This window comes from Vulpes vulpes, chromosome 6 (assembly GCF_048418805.1).
Source record: "Vulpes vulpes isolate BD-2025 chromosome 6, VulVul3, whole genome shotgun sequence".
Taxonomy (NCBI): domain Eukaryota; kingdom Metazoa; phylum Chordata; class Mammalia; order Carnivora; family Canidae; genus Vulpes; species Vulpes vulpes.
This window is the reverse complement of record NC_132785.1, coordinates 109509933-109531057: the sequence shown is the minus strand read 5'-3', so window position 1 is coordinate 109531057 and position 21125 is coordinate 109509933. Positions and strand designations below refer to the sequence as shown.

The 21125-nt window shown below is 47.6% G+C and overlaps 1 protein-coding gene across 2 annotated transcripts in view; it reads right to left on the bottom strand.

The window, feature by feature from the left end:
- Positions 1–1279: 1279 nt before the first annotated feature.
- IFT43 (intraflagellar transport 43) overlaps positions 1280–21125 on the bottom strand; it is an 85108-nt gene continuing 65262 nt past the window's right edge. For both annotated transcript variants that reach the window (XM_072762078.1, XM_026008658.2), the window contains 4 exons: positions 2857–2929; positions 2521–2596; positions 1771–1833; positions 1280–1596 (listed from right to left, as the gene is read on the bottom strand). In XM_072762078.1, coding sequence (XP_072618179.1) covers positions 1477–1596; positions 1771–1833; positions 2521–2596; positions 2857–2929 — 332 coding nt within the window. In that variant the 3' untranslated portion in view covers positions 1280–1476. The remainder of the gene's footprint in view (positions 1597–1770; positions 1834–2520; positions 2597–2856; positions 2930–21125) is intronic.

Sequence of the window (21125 nt, the reverse complement as noted above, 5' to 3'; positions counted from 1 at the left end):
GAGTACATGTGAGACCTTGCTGCTGTTGCTATCAGAAAATAAAGGCAGGAAGGAAGTCAACCCCTAGCCACCTGTTCAGGCTGGCCACAGACCTTCAAGTCCAACAGAGTCCTGATGCAGCTGAATTGGCCAGTAGTTAAGGTTCTAGAAATGCCTTTCTCCTTTGGGTTTCAGAATGGTGCTCAAGAAAAACCAGAGTGGGTGGAAACTTCTTGGTGACCATGGGAATTATTCCAAAGGAGGGGCTATCTGGGCTAAGAGTGTGACTCTGGAAAAGAAGGAAAAGGGGCCCCAAAGCCACTAAATCCCTGAGTTTATAATTAACAGCCGCACACTCTCTTTGCTGGCTCTGGAGCCCTCACGGCTCACAGGGAAGGCCACTAGTAGTCATACAAAAATAACCCCCCAGTGGGTTTTTGAAGTGTTGAGCCTCTTTGTTTTACTGAATTTTAATGAAGGGCTTTCCAGGCAGGATAAGAGCAGCACTCAGCACTCCCCATGGCAGAGGAGTAGGGCTTAGTAGGCGGCTGCCAGCCAGCCTGTACGGCCTCATCCAAAGTGGCACCGAGGAGAGGCGGGCAGGGAGGAGTCCCTGTCCTCAGATGACAGGTCTTGGGGGAGAGGGAGAGAAAAACAAAAACAAAAGATGTCTCTGTTTAGAAAGAAGGTTGGGCTCTGCTCCAGATATTGGCACAGTTTGGAAACAGGCAGCGATGATGCTTGGGGGAGCAATGGAGACAAGCAGTTATGGCTCTGAGAGGTCAGAGGGAGTCCCAGGCTCCCTGAGAGAGTGCTTCTGTGGAATGCTCGGGGCTGCCAAGCTGGCCCCTGCTAATGAGAACCAGCATTGAGGCTCTGGGAAGGGAAGGGCATGCCTTGGGAACCCCAGGCACTGGCTGCAAGAAGAAAGGAGAAGGGGGGCGGTGCTGTCAGGAAAGCCCCCAAACCCCGCTGTGAGGAATGGGTCACCTTATTGTACCCACTTCTTGCCATTGTCAGCTAAGCTGCCTGCCAGCATGACTTTACTGACCTCACTGAACATGCCCAGTGAGGGTGTACCCTGCTGGGTCCTCCCCGGGCCCCAGCAGGTAGAGGCTTACAGCCTCCCCTACCCTTGTTTCCAGGTGCTTCCAGGTGGACAGATGCTCCAGGGAAATGCCTTGGCCTCTGTGAACCTGAGTCATGCTTTCCCTTTCACAGTGGGGGTGTACCCATCAGACCTCCTTCATTCTTGATGAATCTTTCCAAGAGGCTGCTGGAAAGAAATGGAAGAGATGGCCACAGAATAAAGCAATTTATTACAATGGAATATTCCAACGTGGTCTGCTGAAAATAAGCATTTTTATTACAGAACAATCCATATAAAAATTCTAAGCTGTTTGCAAGCTTCTTTAGTCTCAGGCTTATCGTATTTTTATCAAGTCCAAAGCAGAAATTACTCTGTGCAGGGAGAGCCATCTGTTGAGGCCCAGGGGCTCAGGTATGTGCGGGCTGTCCCATGGGATCCTCCTTCTCGGCCTGTAGCAGGTCCCACTCGCTGAGGAGCTCGGAGGACACCTCAGTGTACAGACGGTCCCAGTCCCAGTTGACGTCATCCTGCCGGGAGAGGCATCGCTGGGGTAGGGAGAGGGCCTTTCCCTCCATCACAGCCAACCCCCAGGCTCCCCGTCCAGCCCCCTATGGGCCCCCATGAAGGCAGGGCTCACGCTGGGGAGCCAGCTGGTCACAGGAATGACAAGGCCCAGAGAAGGAGCTCCTGCTGCTACTCACTTCTCGGACTTCATGCTCTGGTGCAAGGACTTTGGTGAGGAGCTTCAGGTCAATCTCTCCATCCTGTGAATGCAAACAAACCAACAGATTAGCTTGTGCACCCTGGGTGGGGGCCTCTGGACAACTATCTCTTGCAAAGTTGGTAGGGGCATGTGTGGTAGGACTTGCCCACCCAGACCTGCAGAAATGACTTAAGAAGAATAAAAATGTGGGACGCCTGGGTGGCTTAGCAGTTGAGCGTCTGCCTTCAGCTCAGGGCGTGATCCTGGAGTCCCAGGATCAAGTCCCACATAGGGCCATTGGGCTCCTGCAGGGAGCCTACATCTCCCTCTGTCTATGTCTCTGCCTCTCTCTCTCTCTGTGTCTCTTGTGAATAAATAAGTAAATTCCTTAAAAAAAAAAAAAAAAGTAAAGTAAAAATGTGGGTGGACTGCACAGACCCTGAGGGAGGAAGGAACACTACAGCATGTCTTTGGGCAGGACATTCTTTGCAGGAAGGTCAACACCAAGAGGGCAGGGAGTGACAGCGACAGAGCTCCAGAACCACAGGATCTATTGATGCCTATGGGCAGCTGTGGAAGCAGGCGGGAGCCTGGCGCCAGGAGCCACGGGGATAGGCTGGGTCCAGGAATGTCATGAGACCCGAGGGTGGTGGCTCCAGCAAAGGGACTGCTGCCAGGCAGCCTCAGAGACCTGCGGAGGAGATGCCGCCTGGAGCCTGCCCCTCTGGACAGACGCTGTCCCACTCACCAAGGTCTGAAAGGCTGCATACTTCATGAGGTCATTGTCCAGGTCGCGGTAGGTCATCACTCGGTTTACCTGGATGCTGTAGGAGAGAGAAGTGAGGTGCAATCCCGGGCAGACCGGTCCCGGGAGAGCTGCTGGGCCACCATCCCACTGTCCCCTCATGGCAGCTGGGAAGGACCAAAATGGGAAGAATAAGCCCAGTAAAACGGGAACCCTGGCATGGAACCCATTACCAGGAATACCTGCTCTCCACGCAGGGGGCAGCACCCCTGCACACAGGGCTTGGAATGTATTAAGTCACATGTTTGCTGCCTCCTGATATCCGCATACTTAATGTACCTGGGAGGGGCGGCCACCTGCGAAGCAAAGTCTTCTTCCTGTACATCTTCCAGATCCGGAATAACAGGAATATCTGCAAGGACAGGAGGAGGCAAGACTATCAGCAGCGCACACCGGGAGGGATCTTGCCCAGGTCCCCCGTGTATTACTTATGGCCTTCCACATGGCAGCTGGGGGGCTGCAGGCTGGGGGCATGACCTCTCACGCTCAGGGGCTCCCAGTCTAGGGCTGTGTGCTCCTGCAGCACAAAACCAAAGGCAGACTTCAAAATTTCTGAATCCCAGGCCCTCGCCCAGCACCTGCTGGATAGAACCTCCTGGGTAGGGCTCAGGATTCTGTATTTTTTTCTCTAAGATTTCTTTGGTGATCCTGTTGCATGCTCCAGGTCAGGAGCCCTGGGAGTGGATCTCCCAAGAGAAATGTAAAGGAATGAGAAGACAGTCCAGGACTGCACTTGGGGAAGTTTATGTTGGAGGAGCTGGTGAATGAGCTGGGCTCAGCCAGAGACAGAGGAACAGTGAAAGTGTCGCCCAGTGAGGTGGATGTCACTATGAGCGTACTGCCTCACAAACAAGGTCCACATGTGCATTAGCTCATCGAAGTCCCTGCAATCATCACAGATCACAGCCGTCATGGCCCTGAGCCTGACTCCAAAGGACATTTTACACCTAATGATATGACCTGGCTCCCTAGGGCTGTCCCCGGGCTGTCTCCACTTGCCAGGTCTGATATAATATACAATGCTTGTTCTAAAGATGACACTTCTCTCGTGTCACAGAGATTTCCCTTCTCTAAACTCTCCATAGGAGACAGACATCCAGACAGAGGAGGAGACACGATGCTACTTCTGATGCTACTTCTCTCATCAGTCGAACAAACTCATGCAAATGGAGAAGCCGAGAGATAAGCAAATTAACTGTGGTGCCTTGCTGAAATAGCCCATCCTGTCATGAACCTAAAGCAGCATTTCCTTTTCCAAATGAGCCTCACTGACTAGATGAGGGGTTTTGTTTGTTTTAACCAGTCGGAGTAAAAAAAAGCAATGGGGCAGAAAAAAAGACCAATGGAGAGAGAGAATCCTAGAATTCCCAATCCAACTGCAAACAATGGATGGAGAAGAATCCCAGTGAGGACAGCATAGTGAAGAAACCCTTCGTTTTGCTTCTATGGATTGAATTCGGTTTTTTAAAAAATTTTTTAAGGATTTTATGTATTTATTCATGAGAGACACACACAGAGAGGCAGAGACACAGGCAGAGGGAGAAGCAATGCAGGACTCAATCCCAGGACCCCGGGATCATGACCTGAGCTGAAGGCAGATGCTCAATTTTATTTATTTTTTATTTTTTATAAACCATAGGTTCCTTTCTTTAAATAAAGATTTTATTTATTTATTTATGAGAGGCACAGAGAGAGACAGAGACACAGGCAGAGGGAGAAGCAGGCTCCCTGCAAGGAGCTCGATGTGGGACTTGATCCTGGATCCCAGGATCATGCCCTGAGCCGAAGGCAGATGCTCAACCACTGAGCCACCCAGGCGTCCCTCAATTTTATTTTTTATTTTTATTTTTATTTTATTTTATTTTATTTTATTTATTTATTTATTAATTAATTATAGTCACACAGAGAGAGAGAGAGAGGCAGAGACACAGGCAGAGGGAGAAGCAGGCTCCATGCACCGGGAGCCTGACGTGGGATTCGATCCCAGGTCTCCAGGATCGTGCCCTGGGCCAAAGGCAGGCGCTAAACCGCTGTGCCACCCAGGGATCCCCAATTTTATTTTTTAAAAGAGACACAGAATCATTCCAAGAACAGCTAGGAAGACCTTTGCCACTTTCAGGCTATTCATTATTTAGGCTTTGCAATTGCTCTACTCTAGCTATGCCCAAGTATATAAATGTCAACTCGGAGCCTGGTATCTTTATCATTGCTTCCTACTGCAGAGTTACAGATGCTGAACCTGGAAAGAGAGGGAGGAAGTGTGTGAGGGAGAGACAGAGACAGAAAATAAGACTGAGGGAGAAAGAGGGTGATTAAAAGAATAAAAAAGGGTTTTTTTTTGAAGATTTTATTTATTTATTCATGACACAGAGAGAGAGACAGAGAGAGAGGCAAAGACATAGGCAGAGGGGGAAGGGAGGCTCCATGCAGGGAGCCCGAAGTGGGATTCGATTCTGGGACTCCAGGATCATGTCCTGGGCTAAAGGCAGGTGCTAAACCGCTGAGCCACCCAGGGATCCCCTTCAAGAGGGTTTATAAAAGAAATGGCTGATAGGGGAAATAAAGAACACTCGCATGTCACCCCCAGAATGATAAACCACATTCAGCAAGCCCTCCGTCCAGAGCACAGCTGTGCAGAGCTCAGATTCTTCTCTGTCCTGCTGGAGAATCAGAGATGGAGTTCTCTGAGAATCTATCTCTTATGCAAATAGGAACTTAGCTTTCCTGTTCACTCTGGCTCTGCGTGATTAATACTGTCCATGGCGAGAGTTGGGGATGGTACTGTCCCCAAGTCCAGGCTGAGTGGGGCTCCCAGGCCGCAGAGACTGCGCAGATCCTGCGGTGGGGCAGGGAGGAAGCTGGCTGTGCCACGCGCCATCAGCACTGTGACAGTTTTGGAGTGAGCCAGTTAGCTGCTCCTGGCTCTCCAGCCTGAGATGAATATTCAAAAGGTGGTAAGAGAAGGCCCCCTGCTGGGTTTAGGGCTCAGGATGGGGTCTTCCCCAAGTCCCCTTCCCCTCCACAGTGCTAGCATTTGGGTCCTGTCAACTCTGCCCAGCTCCTTCCAGCTCTGAGGAACTGCACTGCTGCCCAATGTCCACTCTGACTCCCCGCGGGCTTCCCTCTTCATCCCCACCCCCCTCCTCCAAATGTGCACAAAGGAGTGTGGGGCTGGCCCATCTGTGACAGATCAGAGGTCAGCCCAGGCCTTGGCAAAGGGGCCTCTCAGAGTGGCACTGGTGAGGCTGGCCACACAGTGGGATTTCTCTCTAATTGGAAGCCTGGTGCCCAACAGAACCCGGTGAACCGCCGGAGTGGGACAGAGCCAGCGATGACAGCCAGGCCGAGGCGAGCTGGAACATTCCGGTGCAGTGACAGCTTGAGCCATCGCAGCAGAGTTGGGGAGTCCAACTCCCGGCCCCCGTGGAACAGGTGGCCGTGGAGCAGGTTTGGGGCAAACTTCAAAGAACTTCACAATTTTACAGTTACTGATTTACTATCACAAACAAGGACTTACGGATACTTCATTTGTTCCTGGAAATTTTTGTCCTGCTTTTCTCCTTCCTGCCCTCCCCCTACTTCACTCACTCACACCCACACACACACACACACACACACACACACACCCATGAACAAACCTAGAAAAAAGAAAACAGACTTGAGAAATCTGCTTCTTTGCAAGATTATCTACGTGGAAGTCTCAGTTACAGCTGCTTGGCCTGAAAGTCTGGGATTGGGGATCCAGGCTGACTCAGGACATCAAATGTAACCTCAGAGTGTTACTAATGCAATGTCAACTATGTCAACTATGCTCATTTTTTTAAAAAGTCAGAGGAATATAAGAGTCTGCTCTAGTGGTACTGAAAAGCTACCACTATTTTAAAAAATGTAATAGTTTGATAAACTTTATTCTCATTTTGTTCCATGCTGCTAAGAGGAAGAACATGCAACAAAACAGTGAGTGGGTTAATTGTATGGGTAGGAGGTCCACACCATGGTTAAAAGCGCAGGCTCGGGAAGGTAGGGTGGCTGGCTTCCATTTCTGGCTTCCCCATATACCAGCTGTGTGACTTTATCCTCTCTGTGCCTCAGTTGTTTCATCTTTAAAATGGGGATCATAATGATACCTACCTCCTATGGTTGTTATAAGTATTAAATGCAAAAATCTTCATAAAATAATCTTTAGAATAAACACTGTGCTCAGTACATAAGGAGTAGATAAAGTGTTGAGCCTGGAGAAAAACTATATGGCTCTTCATTTTCTCATTTACTCTCACCCATTTTGCAGGCGAGAACAGTGAGGTGCAGCAAGATGAAGCAGCTTCATGAGCAGAGATCATCAGTAATGGACAGCAGCAAGCTTCCAGCTCCAACCAACCATAGCCCTGTGAGCTCACCCTCACCCACTTGTGGTTTCTTTGCAGAGGGATGAGCCTAGACAGCTTGTTACTCAGCCTGAAACTCATCGTCCTCTGCTCTGGGTACTTCTCTTGATTCCAAATACCACAAACCAGCCAAATCTCTCCCTCACCAGACATCCCCACTTGTTACTTCTCTACAGCAAGGTGGAAGGCAACAGAATGGGAAGAGTGCACCAATGCTGGAGCCCTGGGGCCTTGTCCCCGCCACCCATGCTTTACTAAACTGGTCCCCTGGAGGGGACTGAGCACCTTGGACAGTCTCAGGAAGGGGGAGCAAGACAGGAGCGCTCTGATGTCTCCAGTGGTACAAGAGTGGGCGCCTGCCTCCTCTATCTCAGCTCCACAGCACAAGGACACCCCCAACCCCATATAGAAATGGACCCCCCCACAGATCACCCCCTGTATGCAGAATGTCCCCCCTATACAGACAGCCCCTGTATACACAAAACCCCCTGTACTCAGACCACCCCACCCCACCTTGTATACAGACCCCATCAGGTGCTTCTCCCTTTCCCAGCTTCGACCCCTCCAACTAGACAGGTTTTCTTTGCTCTCTGCACTTGCTCCCTGCCTCTTCTATAGCCATCTCTCCTGCCTGCTCAAGCTGCTTGTCTGTCCGATGTGTCGCAGGCTAGCCACACGGTGGGGAAACAGCATTTGTTTGCTCGTTCGTGCATTTGTCCCTCCATTCGTTCAAGGAGTCCTGACTGAGCAGCTGCCGTCGGAAGGTGCCAGTAACAGCAGCAAATCAAGCACAGTCCTTGTCCTCACAGGGCGTTGGAAAATAACAGGGATGAAACCACTAATTGTCTTATTTTTTAAAGGTGAAATATTCTATGTGGTAATAATTCAAATGCTACAGAAAAGTTTAAAGTGAAAATTTTCCTTTTCTTATATAAGCCCTAGTCTGTCTCCCTAGAGGTGCTATTAGCAATTTCTGGTATATATTTACTGAAAAGAATGCATGCAGGCCACAGCACATATGTCCTTTAAAGGATGCTTGCAAATGGGATCACTTTACACAGGCACTGTTCTGCAACTTGCTTTCTTTTTCCGTACATATACTGGTATATCTTCTTCTTTTTTTTTTTTAAGATTTTATTTATTTATTCATGAGAGACACACAGAGAGAGGCAGAGACATAGACAGAGGGAGAAGCAGGCTCCTTGCAGGGAGCCTGATGTAGGACTCGATCTCAGGACCAGGATCACGCCCTGAGCCAAAAGCAGATGCTCAACCACTGAGCCACCCGGCGTCCCTGTTACATCTTCTTCTTGTAAATGACCACCAAGTATTCTATGGACTGAGTGCCCCATAATGCATTTAATCTGGTTCAGAGAAGATCTCATTTAGAACCTTGGAAGGTGGTGAGGTGGGGTTGGGAAAGGTCTCCGAATGAGGGATGATGAGCTCAAAGCCGAAGGATAGATAGCATTCGACCAGGCGGGGGATGACCTTTGCAAAGGTGCTATGAGGTGAGAAGTAACTCATGAGCCTGAAGAAACTGGAGGAAGGCCAGTGTGCTCAGTACTGGGAGAGCAGCATGTGGCGAGGCAGGAGAGAGGGCACCTGGTGCCAGGGGAGGAAGGACCCACATCGACCAGCCAGAAAGCACGGACAGGGTGCCTGTCTACACAAGACCCCTTCCAGGGCACATCAGGGGAAAACCAACATCACCGAAGCATGGCAAAGCTGCAGAGGGAGGGACTACACATAAGAAAATAGTGATAATAAAAGCGGAATCAGGAAAATGTATATCCCTTCCTTTGTGAATCCAACAAGTAGAATTCAGAGCTTTCTACTTTGTCTTTCCGTTATACTTTAGGGCCACAGGATGGACCTCACTACCCTGTAGTGGGTAGGGTTAAGTGAAATTTGCCCTAGGTCTGCCCCCTAGATGGTGAACCAGCGGAGGACAAGAAGCACATCCCAGTCACTGCATTCCCAAGGACCAGCGAACCAAAGGACAACTGAACAGAACTGAATCAATAGATTCCCCTCCAACTGAAAGTCCCACACAGGGAAGAGCCACATCAATCTTCTCTGTATCGTTCCAATTACAGTCTAAGTGTCACCCAGCCCTACAATTGCCTAAGTAGGAGTGATTTTATAAACAACCAGGCACAATCCTTGGATACTTTCTGGATTTGATAACATCAGAGCAAAGGTTTTGCTTCACTTGACAGCTGCAGGGCCTAGCTGGGAAAGGCTGGGCATATGCAAGAAACAATGGATGAGTGGGCACAAAATCACAGGGGAAGAGTCATTCAAATCTGGTCCACGTGGATCACCAGGCTTTCATCCTGAGGCTGGGTCACATCGCTCTTTGCCAACCTCCCTGTGTTTCTTCCTTCTTGGATTTCTGGAGTGCCCTGCTATTCCAATCCATTTTCTGGAAGCTCCCGGGAAAGGTTTGTTAAGACACAACCAACAACAGTAAGAACTTATTTCAAAGAGAGAGACTGACACATGGGAAACTCGTTATGATATTGCAACACCAGTCTACCAACAGATCTACCCAGCAAACCAGCTACCAGAGGAAAGCACAGAATGAGGGGTGCTGATATAAATAATAGACACATGTGGGAACACCAGTAAGATTGATTACAACTGGTTTCAAAGATGTGAGAAGCTGCCATTTGCCCCCAGATACGTTCGTTATGGATAATATCATCATACACGCACACTAAAAAGCTAACTACCCAGTAAAATCCCAGAGGGCTCCTTTTTGGCCCTCGTGGCCTGACAGTAAGAAGCCAGCCTGCCTCTTCCAATAAAGCGGGCTCCAGATCTCTGAGATGCAGTTTGAGATGGCCCACACTCAAACCCAGATGTTGTTGGCCTGTTTTGGTACAACTAGAATAGAAAGTGATTTTTTAAAGACCAGACTCAGCATGCAGAGTACACCCTGAGCATGACTCAGGCTCTTTACCTGGAGCATAAGTCTAAGTTCTGCAGGAAGGAAAGAACAAAGGACCCTAGGTCCCAAAAGTAGTCCCTCCTCTCCATGTCCCTTGAGGTTCTACTACTCTTTGCTGATTTTCTTGGTTGGGGATTTCTGAATGGGATCTCCCGGTTGTAGCCACAGGGATTTCAGGAGAGCTCCATGAAGTCTCTTCTATACTCTAGCACTTTCTCACCCTGACACCTTAGTAAGTGATACAAGTGGTTGGTCTACCTGCCAGGTTCCTCCAGATGCCTTCTGATGACATCTGTCCCTCTCACTCTGTCCACTAACTGAGCTCCCCATGGCAAAGGTCCTGCTTGGTCACATGCAATCTCTTCCCAGAGCTGCTTTCCCATGCAGTGCCCCAGCCCCTGCAGAGGATCCATGGGCTCCTAACGGTTCACACTCACCATCTATAGCCAAGTTCAATAACCAATCCACATCAAAGGAATCTGGACATAGTGCTTAAGGACACCCCAGTAAGAGGTCCATACAACTCCTGCTTCTGTGCCCAAAGGCAAAAGACCTCAGCAGAGCCCAAAAGCGAAACAATGTCCACATTTTGGGGAGATGGCAACTTTAAACCAGAGATCGTTATAATTTTTCTCTGCAGCTGCAAAACTTTGTTTTACTGAATGCTGTTACCTTCTGCATCACGTATGGGGAATTTTAAACAGGCAAATGGAAGAAGGTCTGATTGAAGATGAAGTTAAGTGAAAGAAATTGGTCTCATTTAGCACATGACAGGATTCATCTGTGTTCCCAAGTCCACTGAGGTGGCATCATGGGCGTTCCATATTCATGAGCTGCTGCGACACTGTGTCCCCTCATTTACAAAGAGCCGTGTTCAGCAAATTCTGTCCCTGTGGACACTCCGTGCATTTCATGGTCTTGTCAGAGAGACATCAAACGCTCCAGTAACCAAATACCAGAAAATGGCTTTAATTAGTGGATCTCAATCGTATAAATAATTTTTTTCGAAGTGAAAAAATGGAGAATTTTTGAAAAGGGAGAAGAAAAGGGGAAAGCAGTAGGCAACAGGCTTCAAACACCCGGAGGAACAAGAGAAAGAGAGGGCCTCAGAGGAGCTCCTGAGCACGCCTGGGCCCTGCAACCGTCGGTACCCTGCATTCCCCAAGTCGAGGGGCAAAAACATGCCTGAAGGTCCCTGGCAGGTGCTTTAAGACGACTTATCCCTTGTGACTTTACCTGATGGAAGCCGGGTCCAGCCCGGACTCACTACTGGCCGGGGAGGAGAGAGGCAGCGGACATGGGGAGAAACAAATCTGGCAACTGGGATGGTGGCTAGACACCCACACTGCAAATGCCAAGAAACAGACACAGCGGAGCCAATGTCTACTCTGGAGCTGTGCACAAGCAGGTCCCCGATGAAGTATGTGACAGAGCCAGAAAGGAAAGATGACCTGTCCTGAGGTGCCAGCTTGGTGGTGGGGGTGGTGGTGGTGGTGGGGTGGGCTTCTACTGTGTCCTGCAGGTTGAAATGCTTCCATATTCCTGTCAAACTGCATCTCTCTTACTGTTGCTGGGAAAGGAGATCACAGACCTTAAGGAAGTCAAAATAGCTGATTGTTCCTCACAGCCCGCCAAGCTCTGGTGACTCTCCTGGCTGATGATGGTTTGACAAGGAAGGTTTGGACTAACATTAGTTTCTGAGATAAATCAGGCCTCCACATGATGTGGTGCTGCCTGGACCATGGCAGAGCAGGGCCTTTGCCAAGAGTGACAGCCTGGCTTGCGGTATAATGACGATGTGTGAAAGCCTGACCTCACCACATTAGCCACAGAAGGATGTTAGCATGTATCTGAAGGAACCATGGATGCAACACCCCGGAATGAGATTTTCTGCACCTCCCCACCCAAGTGCACACTGAGTGCTCACAAGAATCATGATCAGCAATGCAAAGGGTCGTTTTCAACCAGGATTGAGCCTTTGGAGCAATTCGAAGGTAGCGCTCTCGAGAGACAAGCATAGCCCAACGAGAGTTCTGTATGGGGAAAGATCCCATTCAGCCCTGGAGCCTGCCACTGGGAGGACCCTACTGCCACCTGCCTAGGTGACCTCTAGGGAACGCCACACCACTGGGCACTGGCAGCTGAAGGGAATGAAGAACAATGAAGAGCAATGCTCTCTACCACTCTAAGAGCACTCGGAGCTTGCTGCTAGTTCCAGCTTTGATCTGCAGAGATGTGCTCAGGACAAGGAGGGGGAGAGGACTTTAAAAGTGTTGGAAAAAGTGGCTGGAAGGAATGGAAACTGAGGAGCTTTCCACCCCCTTCAATAGGGCCCAAGATGAGTGATAGAGTATTAACGTGACACAGAGCGCCTTCGCCAAGCCGCCCGTGGAAGCACGGATGTTAGAAACCAGGCATATCTGATTCTATTTCATCCTCTTCGTGTTACACTGAAAAAAACAAGACAAACTACACTGCTTTTATTCTAAATCCTTAGGTTTTGTATTTTTCCTTATATATATTTATTAAAAAGAGGCGACTTTGATCGGTGCCACCCGTGACACTCCCACATACGGAATGCTTCTGAGCGGTTCCCTCCGCGCGAGGCCACTGTTGGTGACAGCCAGCTGGTTTTGATCACAGCCATTCCGAATCGGATTTTCATAAGATAGATGAGGAGTCTTAGTGCTGCTCTCTCTCTTATCAGATGAGAAACAGAGGGGGAGGGGGAGCACGGGTCCCCAGGGAACAGGCAACAATCAAGGGCTGCGTGCTTCTCTCTCCGTCCCTCCGCTGCTGCAATTTTCAAAGGCGTCTGCCTCGGGCACTTTTAAATGATGGTGTCTCAATTCTGTAATCATCTTTCAAGAGCTTTCTCTTAAAGGGTCTTTTAGGTAAACCTAGTCCGTCAACCACACTTATGGACTCAGGAATCACATTCCCAGTATGTGTCCTCCTGTGTGTGTATATATAGATGAGTACACACATGCGCGTGTATGCGCACATGCACACACACACACACACACACACACACACACACACAGACTCAGTATCTAGTAGAACCTAAAGCTAGAGAGGGAGACCTACCATTTGGTCACATCAGGTCCTTCTCTTGCTAGGGTCAGAGAGTCCCCTGTTACCTCCCCCTTAGATTTCCACCTAAATCTTTCCAAAGAACGATTTACCTAATCCTTCTTTAGAAACCAATTTCCACGGGTGATGCGTGATGCGGGTGATGCGTCAGAAAGAAAAGACTTCTCTAAATGAGGGCTAGGAGGTGGGCGAAGTCCAACCTCTGAGCGTAAACTGTTCCTTCCCATCTCACCTACGCCAACACCTTGGCTGTCAGGCTTCCAGGTGAGCAAATGCACCCTGGCTATCTATTTGGGAGAAGAGTCTCCAACTATCCCAGGGTACAACTTGCTGTGTTTTTGTTACAAAGGCTATTTGGAACAACTCCACGACTGTCTTCTTCCATGCAGATGGCATGATGCCTATGGATACAGTCGCCTCTTCCGAAACAGGCATCCTAGAAAACTGAGCCTCTATTTCTTTCTAGTCAAATAAAAATTTAAGTCATCTACATTTACATCTAAGTCTAAGCCCCTTTGGGGAACAGTAGTTCTCACCAATGTGGGCCTGTCCACTGTGCACAGGCCCTCTGATTCCTTCGTCTACTCCCTTCACAATCATGTGCAGTACCCACACCTCATCCCAAAAGCTGGAACACCTCCGATGGTCTCTTGAAACTAAATGGGATCAGTTCTGTCCTATCCTGAGCCTGCCTTTGGGTTTGGCTATGAGTTACGGAATAAATACTATGATCTCTGTAACGACTTCAGGGAGATTTAGCTCTCTTTTACTTTTGTCAGTGCTTACTGTTGGATGATTTATTATTAATCACATTCCTGAAAGCTGACTATACTATGATAGAATGCTGATGGAGCTGTGTGTGTGTTCCTGGAGGAAGGGGACTACAACCTGCCTCATTCGAAACACGTGTGTGTGCATGGCAACAGGCTGTTGTTTTCATTCCCCATTCTGCCCCTTCAGATGGAGACATGCAAGTAAGCTGTGCACATGAACAAAGGAAATGGAAGCCAGAAAGGCCACTGTCAACCATGTTTCAGGGAAAGACATTTGGGATCATAAGTTTGGAAAGTCCGGCATGACTAGAGATTTCAAGGCACCACTGGGGGCATAAGACACTGGGTCCGGCTCTGCCAACAGAGCAAGAGGTCTGGTCAAGACACTGGGCTAAGCTTTGCAGCTAGATGGCAGTGCTGGGGGTATGAGGTAGATCGTGATTGAGTTGACAAAGCAGAGCTAAAATCTGTTCAAAGCTCAGCTCAGTTCTCAAAAGCTCCCCTGACATTCTGCCTTTTGGGGAGGCCAGCAGAATACAGCCAAGCCAGTCTCTCCCACATTTGCTGAGTCAAGGAATTCTAAACATCTCTCCTTCCCATCAACTCCCAGACACCTACTCTCTTATGGTGTATACTTTACCCAGGGTAGGGTCATAGGACCTTGAATCACTTCCTGCATAAATAAATGAATGAATGAATGAATGAATGAATGCAACTGCTCGGGCTGACTGAAGAAATTTCTGGCAAGTTCCAGGTAACTTCCCTAGTGTTTCCCTCACTCTGGGGACCAGCACTGACCACCCCTACATGGGAGAACAGAGAAATCAGCCCTATGGCCTCAAGGATCTTTACCTATTAATGCTCTTTTTTCTCTTGCTGCCAGGAATGTGACTTTAACTGTCTCTCAAGGAAGAACTGAATTGCCAGATTTCTGGTCCATAGGGTCGTACTACAGGGTGTCCCAATTAGAAATCAGGAATCCTGGGTCTTAGATCTGCCTCTAGTTGGATGACCTTCCACACTTGTCAACTCTGGTCCTAAGTCTCCTTATCATCAGATAAGGTCTACTCTACCTCTATGACAATCAGACTCTGGGGCGTCCATTACAATGTATCTCATCGTGTATTAAAAAAATATATTAAAAACCCCAATCCTTTCTGTCACATTTGCTTATAGCAGTGTCTTTCCAAATATTCTAGCCACAGTTATACCCTATGGACAGAGCATGCCAAATATTTTGTTCAAAATCATTGTAATAAAATTCATTTCCTACAGTGCAATAAACCTGCACAGATTCCACCTGTAGCTCCACGATGACTTCAGCTCACACGTGACCCAGCACCCTGGCGGGGGCTCTTCCATGTGCCCTGCAGTCTGGCGAGTGTGCACCTCTCTGTGGGGTCAATCTGTCCCCTCTGCTGTGCCTCAAAGGGACAGGCTGGTGGGAGAGCTTCCCGCATAGCCCTTCAGGCCCAGGTGGATGCCTGTGGGGCCTTGCTTCTCACAAATTTCCCAAAATTTCCCATCCTCACACTGCGCGCAGTGAAACTTCTTCCTCGCACCCTAAGGTAGACTTTCCTCTCTGCAAGACTCAGCAGAAGCACAAGAATTCATTCTCTACAGCCATCTTAATGGATCTGATAGAAAAACGAAGCATAAGAAGAAAGAGAGGAATGATCAAACCTGAATGTTCTGCTTCATGTCACACAGATTTATAGGCCTGGTGTCTTTGGTTTTTGCCTATCAGCCAGGGGATGTTGCAGGTGGGACCTGACAGTGAGGGTCAGCAGAGCCCAGGACAGGGGCCAGCAGGCTAGTCTGAGAACCGGGGTCAGAGGGGATCTGCAACAGGGGGGCTAGAAAAATGAGGAGAGACTGGCCTCTTCAATAAGCAGGGTGGAAAAACCAACCGGGTGCTGTAACAACAACAAAGGCCGTGACAGCAGAGAGCGAGAAGTCACAAGGACCACATCTGAATGTCAGCTGTGACACCAACTAGCGGTGGTGTGCTAGAGCAGCTCATGCTGGCCTGTAAGAACCAACAACTAAATTTTTAGGAATATTGCATGCAGGTTGTTACACATAAACATCATTAATGACTAACTTACATATCCTTATAAATACATTATATTAAAAACAAAAGCAATAAATAGTCAAAAGTCAGCACTTCCTAAATTTTGCATTTCACTTTAGCCATGCTCTTGCAATTATTTACTTTTAACGTGCCTGTGTGGTAGAAATCTGATATCCTGGTGTGCTACTGACCATCTCTTCCCAGCTCTGTGGTCAGTGATACCCTGATGAGAGCCCAAAACCAGCCATGGTGGGACTATCTACACCGCAGAAATTGGCAAACACTACCAATGAGGACTCTGTTATCCTGGAGAGCTGATTGTTAAATATTAGCCAGCACATCACTGCTTCTTAGCCATGTGACTACTGTGAGTGACTTAACTTCACAAGGCTTCAATTTCCTCCTTTGTACAGGGGTGATGATCACTGTGTCTCCTCTGAGAACTGCTATGAGGGTTATTGCAGGGGAAGCAGTGCAGGGCCTGGCTTACACTGAACACAAACATTAATTATCAATACCATTTCCTACAAGAATGACTTCTTTCTCAAATTTGTTATCCAGTATCTTATAAACAGAACAAAGCATAGACACAATAGACAGGACAGCTAACCTTTGTACCAGTGAGTCCCACCCTACCCGACCCCACTCTTGTGCTGGATGTGGACAGCTACAGGCACTCCTGCTCATCTATGTGTCAGGGAAGGGTGGGAGGCATGGGTTTAGAAAGACCTTAGAATCCAGTTCTAGTGACTCTGAACTTAGAAAAAACAAATTGTTGTTGTTTTTTTTTTAAGTAGGCTCCATCCCCAGTGTGGAGTCCAACGTGGGACTTGAACTCACGACCCTGAGATCAAGACCTGAACTGAGATCAAAAGTCAGAAGCTGAACTGACTGAGCCACCCAGGTGCCTCCACACAAATTGATTTTAAGGATTAAAAAAAAAAAAATAGTGCTGGTTGTAATAGTTTAAAAAGAACTAGGTCAAAGGAACTAGGTTTGGGGATCACCTAAGAAGTCCCCTACATTGAATGCTGACATAATGGAATGTTCTCACAAAGCAAGAGAAAGGAACTGAGATGCAGGGTTCTAATTTATCTGTACTTAAGGAATTCTTACCACTTTCTTTCTCCACGTTAAAGCTGTTTAGGCTGAGAGCGACTCTGCTGTTTGCAAGAGAAGGGACAGAGGGCATGGTGGTAAGACTCGGTGCAGAGGAAGAGCCCAAAAGAGAGTGAGAAAAGCCCAGAGCTGGTGATGACCGGGGAGAGGGAAAGATAGGGGTGAGGGAGTGACAACCCTCTACGGATGGCATTTTTCTAATTCCACTGACAGGCCAGCATCTCACATCTCATCCAGCCTCATTGCTTGGCTGTGTTCAGCCACTTTTACCTATTTTCCCTGTTGACATGGATAGAAAATTGAGCAATTACCCTTAAACTCAGAGCTTTCAGATCATCCAGATTGCTACACTTACAGAATTAAGTCCCCAATTGCCCCAGGCTAGAAGTGGCTCAACTCAGCTGGTCCTTTAGGAATTAAACACTTTTTGGCTGGTCATAAGGATTTATTATTCTGAAGGTTTTGAGATATTTGATTCTGTCAAAACTAGACCTGAGTTGCCAAGAGCACAGCCCTCTCTAGTGGGGATGAGATGCCCAGGAGGTGCCGGGAGCAGCCAGGAAGAGGCCGTGAACATTCCACCCGTGGACCTGGGACACCCATAATGCAATTGTTAAGTGCAAGAAAGATCTGACCCCCCATCCTTTTTTTTTAAAGCTCCTGTTTTCAGAGACTTTCCACTTTTGAAAGACATCTTTGGGGCTTACAATTCTTTCCTAACTTGAATTTCACTCTGAGACAAACTATTTGAAAGGTGGGTCCATATCTAATTGTGTTTTCAGAAATTGCTTCAACCTGAGTTATTACTCATCTTTTTTAAGGACTAGGAAGTGCTCTTCTGCCGTTTGTGTGCTTCTCACAAAGCTCATCTCAAAGCTTCACATTCCATCCCGAGTTCACTTTCTGAGAGCTGGATTTTAGAGCTGGAAGAGATCAGATAGGACTGGAAATGCTCCTGGAGTTGGAGAGGTGACAAGACTTTGCACCTGTGGTCTCCTCCACCAGGGTCCCCCAGCTGCCCTACTCACACCCCTGCATCCTCCTGGCAACTTCACTCCTCCTTCAGGTTGAGGTGTGAAAACCACTGCTTCTGAGTGGCCTTCCCTCATCACCTGATCCAAGTCAGTTCTCCACGCTATTCTCTCTCATGGATCCATACTCTGCCTTCAGTGCGCTCAATCGTCACTTGCCCTTCCTTCTTTAGCTTTGTGACCATTTGTTTACTCCCCATTTCCCTGATTAGGCTATAAGCAGTATAAGGGCAAGGACTAAGAATGTTCTCTTCAACATCATATCCCCAGCGCCCAGCCCTAAGCATCATGGTATGTATTCAACAAATGATGACAAAATTAATGAATAAATAAATGAATAAATAACTAGCCCAAAGTGACATGTAGAGGCTGCGTTTAACCCTATTCCGGATTTGATGCTTTTTCTTCTAACTCCATACAACCTTCCATGACAGAAGAAGTCCAAAGGCCTTTGTGTCAACCAGAAACTTGATTCCAAGAACAGGGATGGATAATTGTGCCACTAAAGCAGTCATCTAAATAGGAAACATTAGTGTGGCCATCCTACAATATTGGAACCCTGCAGTCATTTGGGGGCTCTGGCTGTCCATTATTCTCAGCTGTTGTCCTAATCATGATTCCCAACATCCCTGAAGCATCGTGTCAACCCTAGCTGTGAGTGATCCCACCTAGTACGAGCAAATCAGATGACTAACACTCTTTGAACTTCACTAAATGCAGTTTACGTGGGACGCTTAATATCTGTAGCTGAGAATGGACCAGAACCAGCTTCTCTTGCAGTTACTGTAAATTCCTTATTCATTCTCCACGCGGAGTCTCTCCTCCTGTCAGGCTTCACTCAGAAGCCCTCTGCATTCTTCTTCACCTGATTACACGCTGCCTGACCTTCAGGACCTACTGCTCATTCTTCCTTCCTCCTCAAGTGCCCTCAGTCCACAGGGATCTCTTCGTCACCTGAACTGTGGCCCTCGCTAATGTAAATCATGAACACAGCAACCACCAATGGCCACCTGTGCCACCCATTATGCTGCCGTCTTAGCTCCTTACCTCCTTAATGCTTTCATCTCTTATGTTCTGTCTCCCCAGCAAAGTTGTGTTCTTGTAGAGCACAGCCCTACAAAGTCTATGGACTATTCTGTAGACTATACCTACGGAGCATTCGCAGATCACTTCCCAAAGGTCTAATCCAACTTGCAGATGCATTAGGTTCTGCTTATGAACTGATTTTTAAAATTCTGTCACTTTTGAAAGGTGAATTTGAAAACTTTCAGGCCACGCCATCTCTTCTCTCTAGGTTTACTACAGGCCCCACCGTTCTCTACTGTCTCATGCTTCTGCTCTTTCATGTGTGTATGGTATCTGCCTGGCTCCCCTCAAACCGTGTGAGCTTGTGGCCCACCTTGGCCTTGTGAAGAGTCCCATGTAGTACATTCTAGTTAACCAACAGACTCCAAAACCACCTCCAAACGTCAGTCACTCCCATTTCTCATTCCTAAAAGCCTTTTTCTTCTACTTTTCTATTCTCTTCCCTTGGAAGCCTGAAGCATTGATGGAGGAGAGGAAGCACTTCTCTTCTCTCCCTGGGCATCTTCTTGGGGAAGAAGGAGAATATGTGCCAAGAGTGAAGCTTGGGAGGCTGAATGCTGAGAAACAGATCTGAGAGACATGGTTCCTGAAAGTTTCCTAGACAAGACAGGGAGGGGAGGGAGGCGGCATTTCTCACTACATCCGCTGGAGGGCAAGGGCTATCTTATTTGCCACTACCTCCAGCTTCTGGAGCAGTCATGGCCACAGGAGGCACTGTACGAACACCTGCTGGATATCTTCAATGAAACCTAACCTCTACGACTGTGGTAGAAAGAGACCACCTGCCTGGAGGGGGTCCTAGTCCTTGGATTCTCGTTTCTATTCCCCAAGATATATTCTCCGTTGGGATTGCTCGCCGATCACTACTGCTACCAAGTATAGGGAAATTAGCAGCCCCTTTCCATGTGACAATGCTCCTTATGCTAACAACATAGAAGAACCTGGGTATGATTTTATTAAGGGCACCAGTAGGTTCCCTCACAGGCGCCGAAAGATCTGCTTAATGTCATTGCTGAATGAGCCTCCATAGATGATTCAGGGCAATCGTTTATGGAGTGTCCCCACCCACTGGTTATTCTAAGTTCAAAGGAGCAGCCTTTGCTAGCCAACCAAGTAATTCTCTGAGCAAAGATAATTCTAGAAACTAGTTATATGTAACATATGATTCCTACTGCATAATGGATTCTAAACATTCACATATAGTGAAATGGACGAAGTCGAGTGTGAAGTGTAACATATGAACTGATTTTCCATTAAAGGACTCAGGCATAACTGCATGGAAAACAGATTTATGCCAGGGAAGAGGCATCCCTCCTAGAAGGTAAAATCAAGTGCACTCTGACAAGAAAGGGTTTTACACGTCAAACCTCCAGAGCCAAAATAAAGGCCAAATCACTAATTTCACACTTCAAGTTTATGAAGGGGAAAAAAATACTAGAGGTATTCTCTGAAAATAGATATCTTTCTTCTCTCCATCCTTAATGGAATTGTATTTAGCATCCTATCAATCATGCTAGGCACTCTATATTACAAATGTGAGAGCTGATATTAACACAACCCACCTGTAGAAGGAGATGCCCAACAGAGCCAAGGGTCATACCATTTGTTATAGCCCAGAGGCCAAGAGCAAGGACTCTGGGGTCAAGATTTATATCTAAATCCTGGTGCTGGGTAGTGTGGCACTGGTGGTATAGTGGTGAGAAGAGCCACCTTCCAAGTGTTGTCACTTATTATGTGACCTTCGGCAAGGTTATTTTTCTTTGCCTTTGTTTGCTCATCTTTAAAACAGGGATAATGAACAATCCAAATGTTGATTACCAGGTGAATACCTAGCCAAAAAGTGGTATGTCTACACACTGGAATATTACTCATCAATAAATGGAACAGGTTAATGATACATACAACATCCTGGATAAACTGAAAATCATTACAATGAATGAAAAAAGAACCTATGTATGTACAAAAGCATATGTATACATGACTCAACTTACATAAAATTCCAGAAAATGCAAACCACTGTATAGGGACAAA